We start from the raw sequence: 20,427 nt of genomic DNA, 5'->3' as shown, positions 1-20,427 counted from the left end.
CACAATTGTTATGCTAAGTTGCCCCACTATTACTTTTTCCACATGCGAAATTTGCATTTATGTTTATTTAAATTATACAATGGACTACAAAATGTAAATGTTTCATGATATTTGTTATATTATATCATCTTTATCTATCAATATTGTTGAAATGAAGATCAAATAGCTGTATGTTGAAATATGTTGAAAAAGTCAAAACTGGACATTGGGTGTACTTACTTTTTCACGTCACTGTATATAGCTCTTAAAAACATTCAAAACGGGAAAGCCTGTGGTCTAGATGACATTCCAGCCGAGATTAGGAAACTAGGTGAATTCGATGAGATTTTACTGAATTTATGTAATGCTGTATACCATCAAAATCCAATAGATAGATGGACAGAAGGATGTATATTGCCTTTCCAGAAAAAAGGCGACCTAGGGCTTACAAAAAACTATCGAGGAATCACTCTAACATCAATAGCGGCCAAAATATACAACCTGATGTTATTAAACAGAATCAGACCGCGTATAGAACCAGTTCTGCGAAAAAATCAAAATGGCTTTCGTACTAGTTGATCGACCTCCGGGCAAATCCTTACTATTAGACGTCTTCTTGAAGGCGTTAAAGCAAAAAATCTTCCTGCTGTTTTCCTATTTATTGATTTCTCGAAAGCTTTTGACTCCATCCATCGAGGTAAGATGAAGGAAATACTGCTAGCATTCGGGATACCTCAGGAGACAGTTAATGCCATCATGATGCTGTATAAGAACTCGCATGCAATAGTCCGATCACCTGACGGCGATACAGACTGTTTTGACATCATGGCAGGAGTTTTACAGGGTGATAACCTCGCTCCCTACCTATTCATAATATGTCTGGATTATGTGCTACGCAAAGCAATAGACACCAACAATGAACTTGGATTTACCCTAAGTAAACGGAAAAGTCGGCGATACCCATCCAAGAAGATTACAGATGCAGATTATGCAGATGATCTTGCGGTTCTAGCAGACTATAACAATGATGCAGCGACACTACTACACAAGATTGAAGAAGTAGCCAGCCAAATTGGTCTCTACATAAATGCCTCGAAGACAGAGTACATCAGTCTTAATCAAGATCAAGTTGTAGACATAAAATCACTCACTGGTGAAAACATCAAAAAGGTTGACGAATTCACATACCTGGGAAGCAACATCGCCTCCACAAAAAGAGATGTTGACATCAGACTTGGAAAGGCTTGGGGAGCTTAAAACAGTCTAGGCAAGATTTGGAAATCTGCGCTTCCAATAGAGCTGAAACGAAACTTCTTTAGAGCAGCTGTTGAATCAGTTCTTGTATATGGGGCAATTACATGGACCTTGACATCATCACTAGAAAAGGCCCTGGATGGTGCATACACTCGCATGCTCAGAGCAGCCCTTAACACCTCATGGAAAGAGCACCCCACAAAATATGAATTGTATGCAAAAATCCCACCAATCAGTGTAACCATACGTCAACGTAGATTAAGATTCGCTGGGCACTGCTGGAGAAACAAAGATGAGCTCGCAAGCGATGTTTTACTTTGGTTACCAACTCACGGCAAACAGGCACCAGGGAGACCTGCGAAAACATATATCGATCAGCTTACAAATGATACTGGGTGTCTGGTTAACGAACTACCTAATGCCATGAGTGACGGAGATGAATGGAAGAAACGTGTCATGGAATGCCGAGCAAGCTCGACGCAGTAAGTAAGTAAGTAAGTATATATACACATATATGTATATTGTATATATATATTTTATATATACACTAGCTTGGCTCGACCCGCTACGCTCGCCTCACCACGTGTTGTTGCAGAGGAACGGGCTTGTTTTAGCTGAAGATAATGACTGTACCTGAGTTGCTGTGTTGTCATGATTTACACCAATCATAATACAAACAATTATTTTGCGCAAATTTATTTGCAGTGTTTGTGATATTACATTTTTATAAGCAATTTCGGTGAAGATTTAAGTTGAAAAAAAACCAATTAAAAAAATAACCCCTCAGCACATACATATGGGAGGGGTCTGTGCAGACTGAAAGTTTGGGACGATTACACCTCACCACCATGTTATTCAAAACACCTCACCACCAAGTAATTAAAAACACCTCACCACCACGTAATTAAACACGCAACACTACCACGTAATTAAATACACCTCACCACCACGTAATTAAACACACCTCACCACCATGTAATTAAACACACCTCACCACCATGTAATTAAACACACCTCACCACCACGTAATTAAAAACACCTCACCACCACGTAATTAAAAACACCTCACCACCACGTAATTAAAAACACCTCACCACCACGTAATTAAAAACACCTCACCACCACGTAATTAAACACACCTCACCACCACGTAATTAAACACACCTCACCACCATGTAATTAAACACACCTCACCACCACATAATTAAAAACACCTCACCACCACGTAATTAAAAACACCTCACCACCACGTAATTAAAAACACCTCACCACCATGTAATTCAAAACACCTCACCACCACGTAATTCAAAACACCTCACCACCACGTAATTCAAAACACCTCACCACCACGTAATTCAAAACGCCTCACCACCACATAATTCAAAACACCTCACCACCACGTAACCCAAAACACCTCACCACCAAATCATTAAAAACACCTCACCACCACGTAACCCAAAACACCTCACCACCAAGTCATTAAAAACACCTCACTGCCATGTAATTCAAAACACCTCACCACCACGTAATTCAAAACACCTCACCAACACGTAATTCAAAACACATCACAGCCGCGTCATTAAAAACACTTCACAAACACGGAAACAAAAGTTTGAGGGAGTACTTCAGTGATAACAGACAATGCCCAGATATGTGGACATGCAGATGGATGCCTGTACCTGAGTTGCTGTATTGTCATGGTTTAAACCAATCATTATACAAACAATTATTTTGCGCAAATATATTTGTAATTTACATGATATTACATTTTATGAAAAATTTAAGTTGAAGATTGAAGTTGAATTTTTTTTTTTCTTTTTTTTTCCAAAATAAAAATAAAAATTTCAACATAAAAAAAAAATACCCTTAGAAAATACACACCGGAGAGATAGGTGCATACCAGAAGTTTGGTACGATTTCACAAAAGTTTGAGGGAATAGTTCAGTGACAAGACAACACAAGACAAGACAGACACTGCACAGATATATATATATATATTGTCGCGCAACTCCGGTTAACAACAGAGTCGCGGATGGCCTAAACGGTCTTATTTGGAGGCAACGACCCAAACACGGATTCGGCTATGGCCACGCGGGAGGAAGAAGGAAAATGGAGGCTGCGGCGAAAGCACTTAACTGCAGCGCGCCGGCATAGCACCAGTCCTGCAAGGGGATTAACTCAAGCGGGCACAGGTTTCACAGGGGATGCAAAATAATACAAGGGTTTATTCAAATAAAAGCACGGACAGGAAAATACGCGCCGATAATAAAATAAGGTAGCTAAATTGGGATCCCACACACCCACAGATTTCAGAAACGAGACGAGGGGATATTAATTAATAAAAAGAACACGTTATGTCGAATCGTGAAATGTGGTGTGAGCTTATCTGTCCGTCATCTTGTATTGGTTGTCGTCCACCACAGCTGCGTTCGGCCCCGATGGATGTGGTTTGCCAGGTAAGATGAAGGTATGGTGTTTGAAGTTTGGGTTGATGCCACGAGTATTGTGGCCATTGATGATGTATGATATTGCAATTGTGCATATAGAGAGGATGGAGGCTGTGGTGAGTGGGTTTGTGAGGAGGTGGTTGGGAGTGCCACGCTGTTTGACGAACATTGCCTTTTATGGTCAGGGTGGAAAACTCCAGTTTCCCTTGACATCATTAACCGAGGAGTTTAAGGTGGTGAGGGTGCGGGAGTTCGTGATGTTGCGGGATTCAAGTGATGCAGTGGTAAAGAATGCTCTCCCAGAGAAGAAGGGAAGTCGTAAGTGGATTGCAAGAGCAGAGGTGGACGAGATGGAGGAGCGGTTGCAACAGGAGGAGGTCATGGGGATGGTACAGCATGGGAAGCATGGCGTGGGGTGAATGGAGCATGAGCGATGGGGAAAGGCATGTGTGAAAGAGAGGAGGAAGATGGTTGAGAGGGAGGTGAGAAGAAAGGAAGAGGAGGGGAGATATGTGAAAGCAGTCGGTCAGGCCCAGCAAGGTGCTTGGACTAAGTGGGAAGGTGTGCGGGTGAGGATATTGAAGTGGCAAGAGATTTGGAGGATGGAGCCAACATTGTTGAATTTCCTGTTGCGGGCAACGTATGATGTGCTTCCGTCACCAGTAAACTTGAGATTGTGGGGGTTGTTGCAGGAGGAGAGATGTTATTTGTGTGGAGGTGTGGGAACGGTGCAGCATGCACTGAGTGCATGCTCATTAGCATTGGCAGCAGGAATATACAGGTGGCGACATGATCAGGTGCTGGCGGTGGTGGTGCAGATGGTGCAACAAGAGGTGCTGAGATCGAGAGAGAGAAGAGTGGAGAAGGAGACTGATGGGGGAGAGGTGTGATTTGTCAAAGAGGGCCAAGTGGTAAGAGGTGGAAAGAGGAGGAGGAGGTGGAAAGCAAGAGGGCTGTCAGATGCTTGTGATTGGCAGGTGGTGGCAGACCGAAAGCCACAATTGGTATTCCCAGAGGAGATCTGTGTGACATGGTTGCGGCCTGACATTGTCATTTGATCAGGTGCAACAAGACAGGTCATCTTAGGGGAATTGTCAGTACCTTGGGAAGAGAACATGGAGGAGGTGCACGAGAGGAAGAGAGGAAAGTACAGTGAGCTGGAGGCAGAGTGCTGGGAGAAGGGTTGGCGAGTTTCGTGTCAGCCATTTGAGGTGGGGTGTAGAGGGTATATTGGCAATTCCTTTTCTGCATCTCTTGCTACCTCTTGCCCACCTGTTCAACACTGCATTCAACATTTAACCCACAGCATCGAACCCCTGACTATCTCCTCTCCTTCTCCCTCCTTTGTGCTTTGAATATTTCCCTATTGATTCTTCTTTTTTTGCAATTGTTTTTATGTTTTGCTATGCATTATGTTTTGCACTCTGTCAAAGCGTCTTTGGGCTCCCTGAAAAGCGCTATATAAAATAAATGCATTATTATTATTATTATTATTGCTAGGCTGGGAGTGTGTGGGACAGAAAGAAGGAGGATGTGTGACAAGGTGGCCCAGGTTGCCTTGAAAGGCTCATTTTGGATATGGAGGAAGTTTATGGAGGCACGTCGAACAGTGTAGGTTGGTTGTGTGTGGTTTTTTTTTTTGGTTTTTTTTGTTACTTGTTTTTTTGGTTGTTTGTTTTTTTGGTTTTGTGTTTGGTTTTTTGTGTCTATGTGTGTGTATGAATGATCTGGTGTGTTTTGTTGGTGAGTGGTGAAGGGTATAAAGGTGGATGTTTGAGTGTTCCACCATGTTTGTTTGGTGCTGTGGATTCTGGATGCGGAGGTGTTGTTGTTGTTGTTAGCACTGTCTGGGGGTGGGGGTATGTATGCATCCAGTTGCTGCATGTGGATGTGTATGTGCCCCTGCTGGCCCACCTTAGCTGACCGTATTGAGGTTGAAGGGCCGAAACGGGATGATGCTGAGGACCTCGACTGAGGACCCGGTCAGTGCCACACACTTGTGACCAGGTGTGTTTTGAACTTATATATATAATATACATGATATTACATCTTATGAAAAATTTAAGTTGAAGATTTAAGTTGAAAAGTTTTTTGGTTTTTTTTCATTTACAAAATAAAAATAAAAATTTCAACATTAAAAAAAATACCCTTAGAACATACACACCGGAGAGATAGGTGCATACCAGAAGTTTGGTACGATTTCACAAAAGTTTGAGGGAGTAGATCAGTGACAAGACAACACAAGACAAGACAGACACTGCACAGATATATATATTGTCGCGCAACTCCGGTTAACATCAGAGTCGCGGATGGCCGAAACGGTCTTATTCGGAGGCAACTACCCAAACACGGATTCGGCTATGGCCGCGCGGGAGGAAGAAGGAAAATGGAGGCTGCGGCGAAAGCACTTTACTGCAGCGCGCCGGCGGCGTAGCTCCGGTCCTGTAAGGGGATTAACTTAAGCGGGCACAGGTTTCACAGGGGATGCAAAATAATACAAGGGTTTATTCAAATAAAAGCAGGGACAGGAAAATACGCGCCGATAATAAAATAAGGGAGCTAAATTGGGATCCCACACACCGACAGATTTCAGAAACGAGACGAGGGGATATGAATTAATAAAAATAACACGTTATGTTGAATCGTGAAATGTGGTGTGAGCTTATATGTCCGTCGTCTTGTATTGTTTGCCGTCCACCACGGCTCCGTTCGGCCCCCATGTACCCACGAGGCCTCGCTCCACGCTCCGATCGTTTGCACACGAGGTAGGCCTCGCTCCAAGCTCCGATCCTCTCGCCGCCCACGAGGTCCGTGCAACAAGCTCCAAAGCACCCAACGCAGGCCAGCGGCTCCACACGAGGTCGATCTTCGAACCACGGTCCTTGTCTCTGCGAATTCAACTCTCTGGATCAAAACTGACTGTCCCAATGGCGTTCGGCGCTCATGACTCAACCCTGCGCACGAAAAGTCCAACTCTGCACACTCAAACGAACTGCCCTCTCAACTCGGGATCCAACTCACAACTCTCAACTCGATTCGTCTACTCAGGCCGTGAACTGCGAACCAACTCATCTGCCAGTCCTCCTGCGCAACTGCGCAACTCAACTCGACTCGTCTACTCAGGCCGTGAACTGCGAACCAACTGCCAGTCCTACTCCAACTCGACTGACTAAAATGGCGTCTGGCGCTCGTTAATATCTGCTGGCCCGTGACATTAGCATTGGCATGCTGCCAACCAATCAGAGCCTCGTAACTTCCCGCCCTCTGTCGACCCGCTTCGCGCCTCCCGCGTCCATTCGCGCCAAACGAGCATAGCCCTCCTGGGCGTGGTACTCAACGTGGATAGGCCTGTCGGAGGTGCAAACGGTGAGGGCCATTATCGGCGGTGTCCTGGCCTGGTCTCTTCCCAAGTCATGTCAGGGGAGGGCGTTACTTAGTGTTGTACTAAAGGTCCTAACTAATGTCTAAGTGGTGTGCAGTGCCAAAAGGGACAAAGGTTTGGCTAACTAGGTGAGACATACATGGACGCTACTCATTAATCCCCACACTACCTATCACTCGAACCTCCTGGTAGATTCACAATTATACATCTTAACCGACAAACGCCTACACATTATTGCTCTACCACCCACCAGACATAACAATATACATATATGTATATACATATATGTATGTATATATATATATATGTATATATATATATATATATATATATATATATATATATATATATATATATATACGTATATATATATATATATATATATATATATATATATATATATATATATATATATATATATATATATATATATACATACATACAGACTTGGCATTTAATATGGAATTTTTTTTTTGTGGGGGTGAACTTACTTTTCAAGATGACTTAGAACCAAAAGTTCATTGGAATTATGTTGAAATTATTCTAGATTTTGTTAATGTGACCTTTAAAAGAAACAAAAACCACATTTGACATTTCGAAGCAAATAAATTGATCCTTGAAAGTGATGTAAACTGATATCGAACTCAATTCACGGACAGTACTGTGTTAAACTTCTGTGCGTTTTCCAGAAGTATCTCTTTATTTTGCACATTAGCCAAAAAAAATTTTGAACAAAAGTTAAATTACGACTGGGATTACGGACAGTAAAATTACAGTTCAGTATCGTGTAACCCCCACGAGCATTCAGGAGAGCACGTACACGTCGAGGCATGCTGTTCACGAGATTTGCCAAGGTTTGGACAGGAATCGCTTGCCATGCAGTGTCAATAGCCTGCTGCAATTCATGCACAGAGGTCGGCTGCTGGTCCAAGTTGTCGATTTGACGCGTTAATTCTGCCCACAAGTTCTCTATCGGATTCATATCCGGGGACATGGCAGGCCACTCCATATGCTCTACACCAAGGTCAGCAAGAAAGTGTTGGATCATGCGAGCATGATAAGACCTTGCATTGTCATCTTGGAAGGCTGCACGAGCAAATGGAAGCAATGTTTCTTCCAGAATGGCCCTGTGCTTGAACTGGTTGAGGTTTCCATTCAGAACAACCAGGTCAGTTTTGCCCCCTGCATGAAAAGCAGCCCAAACGGTCACCCCACCACCTCCAGCTTAGACTCTTGGCACGAAACAATCTTCGTTGTAGGCTTCATGCACTTGTCTGCGCACTCGGACTCGGCCATATTGACGATAGACCAGAAATCTAGACTTGTCACTGAAGATCACGTGATTCCAGTGTCCTGGCTGCCATTGACGGTGCTCTCTGGCCCACTGCAATCGGCGCTGGCGGTGTTGTCTGGTCAGACGTGGCTTTCTCAGGGGACGCCTGGCACGATAGCCTGCTTGAACCAGTCGTTGGTTGACTCGCCTTCTGGATACAGGCACATTTGTCAGTTGCTGCCACTCAGCCCTAAGCCGATTAGCTGACTTGGTACGGCTATTGCGGACTAACCGGTGCAGCTGGCGATCATCCCTCCTTGTGGTTCTGCGGGGACGTCCTGACCTCGGTATTGGAGTAGGGACACACCCTCTGAGCATTTCGTTTCAGGATCTTTGACACCTGACCTTGAGTAATGCCATACTGCCGAGCAATAGCACGCTGTTTCATGCCGGAATTTCGTAAAGCCACCACTAAATGACAAACAGCATTGTCGAGTTGACGGACCATCTCCAGGGGAAGCGGCAATAACTTTTGTAGATGTGCAGCAGTTTTTTCCACTAATACAGAACGCAACAACCCTTATATACCCGATTGTGAAGCCAATCGTCAAATGTACCTGTCCGTACATTTTGTCACGCCACCTGTGATATAATCCTGTTATTGACTTCTTGCTGCGACAGATTAATCAGTGACATGGTTCTTTTAACAAAGAAATCACCGAAGCGTAAAAGAAACTCACCAGTTTAATATACCGAGTTCAGAAAGTAAACCCAAGTCAAGAAAAAAAATAATTCCATATTAAATGCCAAGTCTGTATATAACTGTGAGAAATAGTAGAAACTCCACAGTACGAGCAGGGCGTCTCATTTGCTTTGAATAAATAATCGGGAGATTAAATCAGACGCGGATGTAGCTTCAGGACTTCGATCTTTAATTTCCGACAAGCTTTCGACCAACAAAGGTCTTCTTCTGAGTCGGCCCCAAGTTCAACGGAAGTATGTGCAATTGATATGAAATATATATAATATATATATGCAATATATATAATAATATATGCAATATATGCAAAGCAATGCAATATATATAATATATGCAATATATATATTGTTGCGGATCTTCTTAGCCCGTTGCCGTTACAAAGGGGAGATGAAACCCCTTTTTCTCCTTGGGTCTTCAAAACCGCGAGACTGTGTCGCCACTTCCGGGCAAACGTGGAAAAGGGTTTTGGGACAAATTCACACGTACCTTTGGTACCCACACCGCAGCGGAAGCGGGGATCGAGCCTCGCACGAACCACGCTTAATTGAGTACGCCCGAGCGGAATGCGTATCACATGACTCGTGCTGTTACTTTTCTATTAGAACCTGATTAGAGCGATTCTTATTGGTACCATGCAAAGTCAATGATGGAAAAGACAGGACGGTCGAATCAGAAGAAAGAACAGGGTTTATTTACACTATTTACAAGGATTGGTAGAAGGAAAGGGACACAGGGCAGAACGTAGTCAATCTTATACTTAAACCCAGACAATGGGCCCACTTACACACACCGGAGATGGAGGAAGGATGTTCGTGCGCCAAACGCGCCTGCTTCGATCGCTCCAGGAACAGCTCACCCGGCGTGGCCCTCTGGCGGTCACGGCACGTACCCCGGCGAAGGCAGGCAGGAGGAAATCCCCATGCCTGTGGCCCGGTGCGTGTCATCTTTATAGCACACGATTAATACTGCGCAGAGCGCGGGGAGCAGGGCAAAGTTCGTATACAACGAGGTGATTCAGTTCATGGGCGATACGACTCAATACGAGGCAATGCTGATACGAGGCAATCCTGGGCTCATCTGACTCATCTGCTTCGGACCTCAACTCAGGTGGGGGGGCTCGGGGCAGGGGTTATATGGCCCCGCCCTAGGCCGACTCGAATGTTCCAAACCCCGCCTCTTGCCGCAGTGGTAAGCCACTCCCCTCGAGCCCTGATTGGCGGCTCGTGCTTACCGATGGCTCCGACTCCTCCTGCCCCGCCTTCCTTCAGCCTCGGTCGACTTGTTCAGGCCTGCCGCGTTGTGTTTCAGCGCCAATACCAAACCAAAGCGCCATAAGGACACCTAATTTTCACTGGCCTACTCAACGCAAAACTAGCACAGGAAAGGACTACGCTTACATTTACTAAGAAATAACTGAACTTAAGTGAGGCTACATGTCATGGTGTAACTAACTAAGAGGGGAAATTAACCTTTATTTCAAAATCGCAGCAATATATATATATATATATATATATATATATATATATATATATATATATATATATATATATATATATATATATATATATATATATATATATAACTGTAAGAAATAGTAGAAACTCCAAAGTACGAGCAGGGCGTCTCATTTGTATTGAATATATAATCGTTAGATTAAATAAGACGCGGACGTAGCTTCAGGACGTCGATCTTTAATTGTCGACAAGCTTTCGACCAACAAAGGTCTTCTTCTGAGTCAGCCCCAAGTTCGACGGAAGTCTTCCGTCAAGTCTTCCGTCGAACTTGGGGCTGACTCAGAAGAAGACCTTTGTTGGTCGAAAGCTTGTCGACAATTAAAGATCGACGTCCTGAAGCTACGTCCGCGTCTTATTTAATCTAACGATTATATATATATATATATATATATATATATATATATATATATATATATATATATATATATATATATATATACTAGCTTGGCTCGGCTCGCGCGTCGATACTGAGGAACGGGCTTATTTTAACTGAGGCTAATGACTGTACCTGAGTTGCTGTGTTGTCATGATTTTCACCAATCATAATACAAACAATTACTTTGCACAAATGTATTTGTTGTGTTTGTGATATTACATTTTTATAGGCAATTTAGGTTGAAGATTTGGGTTGAATGTTTTTTTTTCAAGAAAGAACCTGTCAGCACACACATAGGGGAGGGGTTGGTGCAGACTGGAAGTATGGGACGATTACACCTCACCACCACGTAATTCAAAACACCTCACCACCAAGTAATTCAAAACACCTCACCACCACGTAATTCAAAACACCTCACCACCACGTAATTCAAAATACCTCACCACCACGTAATTCAAAATACCTCACCACCAAGTAATTCAAAACACCTCACAGCCATCAAACACAATAAAAACACCTCACAGCCATCAAACACGCAATAAAAACACCTCATGGCCATAAAACACGTAATAAAAATACCTCACCACCACGAAAAACAAACACCTCACAGCCATAAAACACGTAATAAACACCTCACAGCCATAAAACACGTAATAAAAACACCTCACAGCCATAAAACACGTAATAAAAACACCTCACAGCCATAAAACACGTAATAAAAATACCTCACCACCACAAAATTAAAAACACCTCACAGCCATAAAACACGTAATAAAAACACCTCACGGCCATAAAACACGTAATAAAAACACCTCGCAGCCATAAAACACGTAATAAAAACACCTCACCACCACGAAATTAAAAACACCTCACAGCCATAAAACACGTAATAAAAGCACCTCACAGCCACAAAATTAAAAACACCTAACCACCACATCATTTAAAAACACCTCACCACCAAGTAATTCAAAACACCTCACCACCACATAATTCAAAACACCTCATCACCAACTAATTCTAAACACCTCACCACCACATAATTAAAAACACATCACCACCATGTGATTTAAAAACACCTCATCACCACGTGATTCAAAACCACCACAACGTTATTAAAAACACTTCACAACCACGGAAACAAAAGTTTGAGGGAGTTGTTAAGTGACAACACAGACACTGCCCAGATGTGTAGATATATAGCTAAATGACTGTACCCGAGTTGCCGTTTTGTCATGGTTTAAACTTTAAACAATTATTTTGCACAAATGTATTTGTAATATACGTGATATCACATTTTATAAACAATTGAAGTTAAAAAAACAAAAAATTCCCCCAAAAAATTAAAAAAAAATTGTAAAGTTTTTCAAAAAAAAATACCCTTAGGACATACCGACGGGAGAGATATGTGCATACCAGAAGTTTGGTACGATTTCATAAAAGTTTGAGAAAGTAGTTCAGTGACAAGACAACACAAGACAACACAGGACAGGACAGACGCTGCACAGATATATATATATATATATATACACACATTTTATATATACACATGTATACACACACATATATATATACACATTTTAAATATACACACATTTTTTATATGTGTGTATATATAAAATATATATATACACACACATATACAGCCTGGTGTTGGCTTAGCGGTTAGGGTGCCGGCTTGGGATCCTAGGATCCTGGGTTCGAATCCCGGTCGATCGCTGAATTAACGCCAGGGGGGTTGACTCAGCCTGTCATCCTTCCGAGGTCGGCAAATTGAGTACCAGCTTGCTGGGATGAATGATCCTGGTGTGTACCCCGGTTTAGAATAGGTACACCGTATCCCTGCGCATCATAAGAGCGTGACCAAGGGTTGGCGTCAGGAAGGGCATCCGGCCATAAAAACATTGCCTCAAACAGGGAACCATGATTGTCATGGGGCCCGCAAGGCTAACCCCCGCTCTAGCGGGGAAAAATGGCCTGAAAACGATCATTCATTCATTTCATTCGCATACATTTTTTACACACATATACTTTTATTTCCTCTGTCCAACTGTCCTGTAGGTTTCATGTGGCACTGCCTCGAGGTAGTCTGACACCTCCTGCTTCAGATCATCCAGTGTGGCAGGGCGGTTGACGCAGACAGAGCCCTTGGCTTTTTTTTTTTCTTTCATGAGGTTCTTTCGTGAGGATATGCCAGACTGATGTTGGTTTGATGCCCAGCTCCTGGGAGCGCCGGGAGTGGGACTTCTTGTGACTGTCAAATGCAGAATCCCACATGACGTCGATGTTGGCTTGGCTCTTGGTTACTGATGCTGGCCTGCCACTGTTGCCCTTGTTCTGGTTGTGCACTGTACTCTTGTGCTCAAAACGTTTCACAATACGTTGAATGGCACAAGTTGTGAGTCCATCACGTGTTCTGAGGTCGTATTCCCGGCAGAACCTCCGGCAGGTGTCGACGTACGATTTATTCTCATACCACAGAGCCACCACTTTTGTCTTCTGCTCCACTGCCAATGGCATAGTTGAGATACGGAGCTAGATATCCCAGGGAACAAATACCACGATAACTACACCAACCCCTGAAAAGGAAAACGGTTTCGGTCAAAAAACAAAGAAATGGCAAGAAGTCAAATTTGTATCAATCTTTTTGAAACACCCTGTATATACATATGCATATATTGTCGCGTCCCTGCCAAATACGATCAGCCGGGACAGATGAACCGAACCAGCCTTAACTCCCTAGGCGACCTCCCGATTATGGAGGTTAATTTTCGCGCACACATAAAGTGTGTATATATTTTTACATGTTTATTTATGTGTATATATTTATATATATTTAATTTTAAAACAAAAAATATAGCACTTCAGTGTAATTTGTTTCGAAAGCCATTAACTAGACCTATTGGCCGATGTATCTTAGAAGTTTCAGCTGGTTTCAATGTGTTGTCCTTGAGATATGAGCGCCAACACATTTTGGGCGGACGCACGGACAGACACCAACGTGATTTCGAGGGTTTTCTTCATATAAGTCAAGAATGCATAAACGAACATTGCTCAAATTTTGAACACTAGGACGTGCCCGTACGTGGGTGCCCGTTCCTTGCCAAAAAAAAAAAAAAAAATGTCTTCGCCCATGCATGCATGGGCGTGCCCATGGGCCCATGGGCGTGCCCGTAAGTGCGTGATGTGACCGTACAATGAATGTATCGTCCCGACGCCGCAGCTCGGATGGCGCTGCAGTTAATCGGGCCTGTATCGGCAGAGTTATTATAAACGTGTACTACAATCGATCGTACCTTACAGCGTCTGCTCGCCACGTTCAGCATCAGTACGTCGTCACTATGACTATCCGTAAGTCCGGAAGTGACGTCCTCATTTGACTGTCCGGAAGGTCGCATATCGCAGTTACGATGAATCGCAAATTAGTTTTAATTAGTTTTAAAACATAGTTTAACGCCAACATAGCGCCAACATAGTTTGCCAACGTGAAATAAATGAATACGCTCTCAAATGTGCCGTCCGAGGCAGAGTCTGTTCGCCACGTTCGGCACACGTGATAGCTCGCTGCTCTCTGATTGGTTGAATCGTTTTTTGGACATAGCTCGGTAACTACTTCTCCGATTAATATGAAACCTTGAAAAGGCACATCCTCAGGTCCCCAGCATTATATCTGGCAAGTTTCAATTAGATCGGACCCGTGGTTGTCGAGAAACAGCGGTCACAGACAAACACACACACACACACACACAGACACACAGAGATTACTGGAATTATAGATAGATATTACCTCAACGTACAAAGCATTTACTTATGAAATTTGCAGCCGATTTCGTCCAGTAGAAGCCGAGAAACGCATTTTCATTCCCCATGTAAAAGCTGCATACAGAGAAACGATCCCTTGTATAAAGGGCCCTCTGGGGGGGGGGGGGGGGGGAGCTTTGAGGCTTTACGCCTCCCTTTGAATTATGTATATATTTATATTACTATTGGTGTTTTATTTATTTATTCATTTCTCATCTCTTTTGCAAACTGTTACCCCAAACCGTAGAATTCATCTTTGAAGCTACTCAAAATGAGAAAACGAGGAAGCAAGATGAGATCAAGATAAGAAAAGAGATGCAGGTTGAAGTTGAGACGGACACGTTGGGGTTGCAAATGCGGTATTGTTGTTTTTGTTGCGATCGTTTTTTTTTCCTTTTTTTTTTTTAAATACATGGGCTAAGGCTCGTAATAGAGCTGACAGACAGACACACACACACACACACACACACACACACACACACACACACACACACACACACACACACAAGGACAAACTGACAAGACAAACACTTAACACAACCTCTGAGCTTGGGCGAAGTGCCGTCGTCACTGCATCTCTTCCCGGAATACTGTGGCTTCCAGCGACATCATAACAATGGCGCCGCTTTTCTCACAGTACTCAGAAGGGCATTTCCTGAAGATGAATTTCCTCCTTCCCATGGATGCCAACCCATGGGGATTGTCCGTGCTCTATCCTTTTCAAGCAAGGAAGCAGCACATACCATTGTTAAGGTCTTTGGTATGACTTGAACTAGTCCAAACCGCATGGGTGTTTTTTAGGAGACACCATCTTCTTACTGGATGGCGGTTGGCTCCCTACAGAAGTTCATCCGCCCTTTGCCAGGTATTGTTTTTGATCCTGGCAGGGTGTCACAGTCACCCACCCCCACTAGCGCTGTTGTTCTTCAATGTAACTCAATCATCACAATCTGTTTCAATCCTCACGTGAATGTATCGTACCTTTACTTTAGGGAGACGTCAAAATAAAATACAAGCTGACAGGGCTTATTTACATTGGAATACCCAATAACTCACCTACTTTTCGTGAAAGACACTGTGATCTTGAATATCCACGGACGAGTGTGGCAAGATGGAGCCTCCAGTTCCACGTCCATCTCATGAGATGGCACACACATTGACAGTTCGCATGCCAAACACGAGGATAACAGTTTATAGCTAGATGGGCATTCAAATCCCAGCTGGATAGCTGTGAGTGTGAATACCAGCGCCAGTGTGAAGACATTTGAGCTGTTCTGTCAGCTCTCAGATGGGAATCCCCATGATGGTCCAAATAAATTGGTGCTCAGTCGAGATCATGTGTTCTTTGCTCCATTTGTGTTCATTGTGTGTCTGTCTTTGCAGCTCACCACGTGACCAATCCCAGGGATTCCAAGGACGTGCATCACTCGAGATGAAATTGAATGACCAAGGTGTGTGGAGAGTAACGCTTTTAATGTTAAACCCAAATAGTTCGGAAGGAGAACTGCTGGGGGTGAGTTTGAAAAAGATGTCCATCGGAGGGACACATCGATGCCTTGCTCTGCATGCGAAACACATAGACACCTCAGGGTTGGGATTCAAATATAGGCTGGACAGCTCAGAGGTGAGTGACTAGACAGATCCTAGGCCATCCTACCAGGGGGTGACTCCTTGGCCCTACTGTCATTAGGACACTTGGATCATCTCTCCCACAGGCCTAGGCCATGTATAGAAAACAACAACAACATCGTTTTGTTTTTCATCTTGCAGAAGCATATTGTCGAGTCCCCGCAGATTAAGATCAGCCGGGACGGATGGTCGAAACAGCTTACTCCCGAGACGACCTCCCGATTATGGCAGTTAATTTGCAGATGCAGGATGAAAGAGATACGAGGTGCTTGACTAAACAAACACAAGGGTTTATTCCCGAAACCCATCAACGCAACAACAAAAATGCAACAATAATGATTTAATAAAAATAAAGCTTGGACGAAAATATCGAAAATAAATGTTAAGGTAAAATGTTATATTCTACTGTGAAGGACCCTCCACAAAGTTACAAATACGAACACAAGGAAACGTAATAAAATAAAAGAAAATCTGCCCCCGCCCCCCCCCCCCCCCCCTTGGCCGGCACTTAGCTCTGGCCCAAAATATGTCCTTTTTGAAAGGTTTGTGGCTGTGACGAAGCTTGGAGCCACCAGCGCAGAAAGCGCACAAGATGGAGACGGAGCCGAAAGCACCGCGTGTCGAAGGTGCTACAAGTGTGAAGCGAGCGTACAAGAGTGCCTCCTTTCTTCTCCACCATCTGGGGAAGCACGCACGGCCTCCCGCTTGCTTATAAGCCAACAATAAGCGAAGTTCCTTCGCAATCACGACAGCAGAAAACTCACAGCCCGCACAAAAAATGGCCAATCCTTCTTGTCCAGAAGAACCAAGCACGCTCTTCTTCTTCTCACCCCAGGGCCAATCGCGAAGCTTCCCTTTTAACTCACCAACGTCACTCGGGAGGCGTGGCCTGCCGGTCCTCTTCCCCATCCACATCACTACTGTCAGCTCCGCCTTTCCTGGGCCAGATTGTATCAATAGCTTGAGATATATCCAGAGAGACAGCCCTGATCTCATGTCTGACAATGAGGATTGTTGTGAAAATCAACCAAATCCACAACTCGTCTCATAGATAGGTTTAATTTCAATTAGATCGTAACATCATCCTGTAAAATACACCATGCAACATATATGTCAGGATCAAGGCATCATATGAGAAAGATTGGATATATCGGTCAATGCAAGCAAGCCTAGAATATAAGTGGGTACGTACCATTCAATTCTACATGTCATTGTATAAAGTCGCAGGAGTGGCCTCGAGTCGCGGACGTCCCGAGGTCTTATAGACACCGCCCAGTGGTTTAAGTGAGCGTCACACCTGGGTTCAACTTACATTTTCACCACAAGGATCTCCATCCATTGTTGGGAGAGTAGAGAAGAATCATGTCCAAGGTAGGGTGGCAAGGTATGAATCCAAATTGGTGATTTTGGATGAGGCTGTTGGAGAAAAGGAATGATTTAATATCAACCGCAAAGATGGATTCCATGACCTTGCTGATGGTAGGAAGTAAGATAATTAGTTTGTAGTTGAGAAGATCCGTTTGGTTTTTTTTTGCCGTAAGTGTCCATCGGGCGGGCTTAGCTTGGCCGGCAGTTCATTGAGCGTAATCAATGGCCGGCCATGTCATACGTTGCAGGCCGTTGTGGCAAAAATGTTAGGAATGACTACAGAGGGTTTGATGAACAGGGGAAACTAGCCTTAAACCCTATTGCTAATTAACATGTCATCACACCTCGTATCATGAACATTTAAACAACCTTAAGCTACATTTTCCCTGCTTATGTACATCGAGATGCTCCTGCACGTCACACGGTCCATTCTATTTCTTATAAAATTCTACCTTTCCTATGGTATTCTCTTTCCTACACCCATAAACGTAACAATATTATCAGCCTCACAACAATGTGTTAAATAATTATTTCTGTACTCGGAGTAAATTCAAAGTCTTGTTTGCTCTTGTGACCGATACAAGATAAGTCAGTAATTGTTTTGTTTATCCTCCCTCTCTCAGCTGGGAAAAAACATGTTCACCATAAGCTGAAGCTAAATGAGAAGCACAACAATGTTGGCACCACTATGTGGTCGTCCAACACGTTATTCCAATTTTATCAATGGCTGGGGGAGACGCAAAAGATGCAGGAGATGAAAACGAAATGGAAGAGACAGATGCAGAATTCAACGGGTAAGATGCAGGAATGAACGAGTAAGATGCAGGAATGAACGAGTTAGATGCAGGAATGAACGAGTAAGATGCAGAAATTAACAAGTAAGATGCTTGACGCGGCTAAGGGATCCATGTCAGTAGTGAAGAAAGGGGGGTGCTGGCTCACCTTCAAATTTAACATTGGAGTCAATGGGGAAAGAGCTTTAAAAAACTTACTAACTCACTGTTTTTCACCCAGATTTCACCCTCTTTTTGCCCATCTGCAAATATTTAATCCTCAATAGACCCAACTACTAAAACACAATAAATATAACATTGAAGTCAATGGGAAAAATTAACCTATTGACTCACACCTGCATTTAACTTATTAACTTTCCCCATTTTTCATTATACTCATACAGAGACCCAACGAATATTTGTTTCATTTTTAGGTAACTAGGGCATGCCCGTACGTGGGTGCCCGTTCCTTGCCAAAAAAAAAAAAAAACGCTACCCGTACGCTCTACCCCGCCCGTACGCCCGTACGCCCGTAAACAAAAAAAACAACGCTCTTCGCTTCCGCCCTTCGCTCTGACTGAATTGGGAGAAATAATGCGCATAAGAAATCGAGAAATTATTATTTTCTCCGGAAGAAATCGAATTACGAACCGTAATGGCGCACGCGCTCGGCTCGGCTCGCTCTCACATCGGCCACGCCTACGCAACAACGCGTTCTGTGATTGGCTGCCGGAAGTGCAGTCTTCACTGTCCGGAAGGTCGCATATCGCAGTTACGATGAATCGCAAATTAGTTTTAATTAGTTTTAAAACATAGTTGAACGCCAACATAGTTTGCCAACGTGAAATAAATGAATACGCTCTCAAATGTGCCGTCCGAGGCAGAGTCTGTTCGCCACGTTCGGCACACGTGATAGCTCGCTGCTCTCTGATTGGTTGAATCGTTTTTTGGACATAGCTCGGTAACTACTTCTCCGATTAATATGAAACCTTGAAAAGGCACATCCTCGGGTCCCCAGCAATATACCTGGCAAATTTAAAGTATATCGGACCGGTAGTTGTCGAGAAACAGCGGTCACAGACAAACAGACATACATACATACATACATACATACATACATACATACATACATACACACAGAGATTACTGGAATTATAGATAGATAACTTAATTTTCTTAAAAGAACAATCACCATCTAAAATATTGATAAATATGACATTATAATTTAACTCTCGGTTTAGGGAGCGCCGTTGAGCTGATATGAAATGATAAACTTATCTTAATGACCTTGTCTAAAATCCTCCAGTGCCACATACCATTTTGAGGTTATCGTAAATTATTTTTCCTCCAATCTCCTGACAACCATCAAAGTTTTCTGTCCACTCTCGGATTACCTCCCAGAGCCCCCAACTTATTGGTATTTAAATTTATTCACTTATTTGTTTTATCTACTTTTACCCCTGTTATTTATTCAATAAGACTTATTTGATATTTCTCACATTCATGATGTTTTCCATTTAAATACCAAGGTTGTTGTTTTCTCCACTCTTTGGTTTGGTTATTGCTTGGTTCTGTCATTTATATATTCGTAAAAAAAGGCGACGGCAGCCCGTTAAAATCCCTCACCCCCATTATCTTATCACTTATACTTATATATTTATCTTATCACTTATATATTTATTTTATCACTTATATATTTATCTTATCACTTATATATGTCACTTATATTTATCTTAACACTTATAACCATAAGGGAGACTATCAATTCCATTTTCTAAAATAAACCTATCATCAAAATCTCCAAGAGCTTTCTTATTTACTTCTTCTGAATATAATTGATGTTTATGACTTCTTATCGTATTCATTTTTCTGAA

At 43.1% G+C, this 20,427-nt stretch overlaps 1 protein-coding gene across 8 annotated transcripts in view; it reads left to right on the top strand.

Annotated features, from left to right (window-relative positions):
* The window catches only part of LOC137412563 (uncharacterized), an 82,028-nt gene that overhangs the window by 31,076 nt on the left and 30,525 nt on the right, over positions 1-20,427 (top strand). For 4 of the 8 annotated variants that reach the window (XR_013621579.1, XR_013621576.1, XR_013621578.1 and 1 more), the window contains exon 5: positions 15,031-15,142. Coding sequence is in view for 3 of the 8 variants with exons in the window: in XM_078768909.1 (XP_078625035.1) it covers positions 15,031-15,142 (112 nt within the window). In the remaining 5 variants the exon portion in view is untranslated. Of the gene's footprint in view, positions 1-15,030; positions 15,143-16,166; positions 16,235-18,403; positions 18,575-20,427 lie in introns of all 8 variants that reach the window. The other 4 variants (XR_013621577.1, XM_078768907.1, XR_013621580.1 and 1 more) reach the window with 2 other exon arrangements.

Source organism: Myxine glutinosa, unplaced genomic scaffold, assembly GCF_964187855.1.
Source record: "Myxine glutinosa unplaced genomic scaffold, kmMyxGlut1.1 SCAFFOLD_695, whole genome shotgun sequence".
In the NCBI taxonomy this organism is placed as follows: Eukaryota; Metazoa; Chordata; class Myxini; order Myxiniformes; family Myxinidae; genus Myxine; species Myxine glutinosa.
Note: the sequence above shows the minus strand (reverse complement) of the source record. Positions and strands in the feature narration are given on the sequence as shown.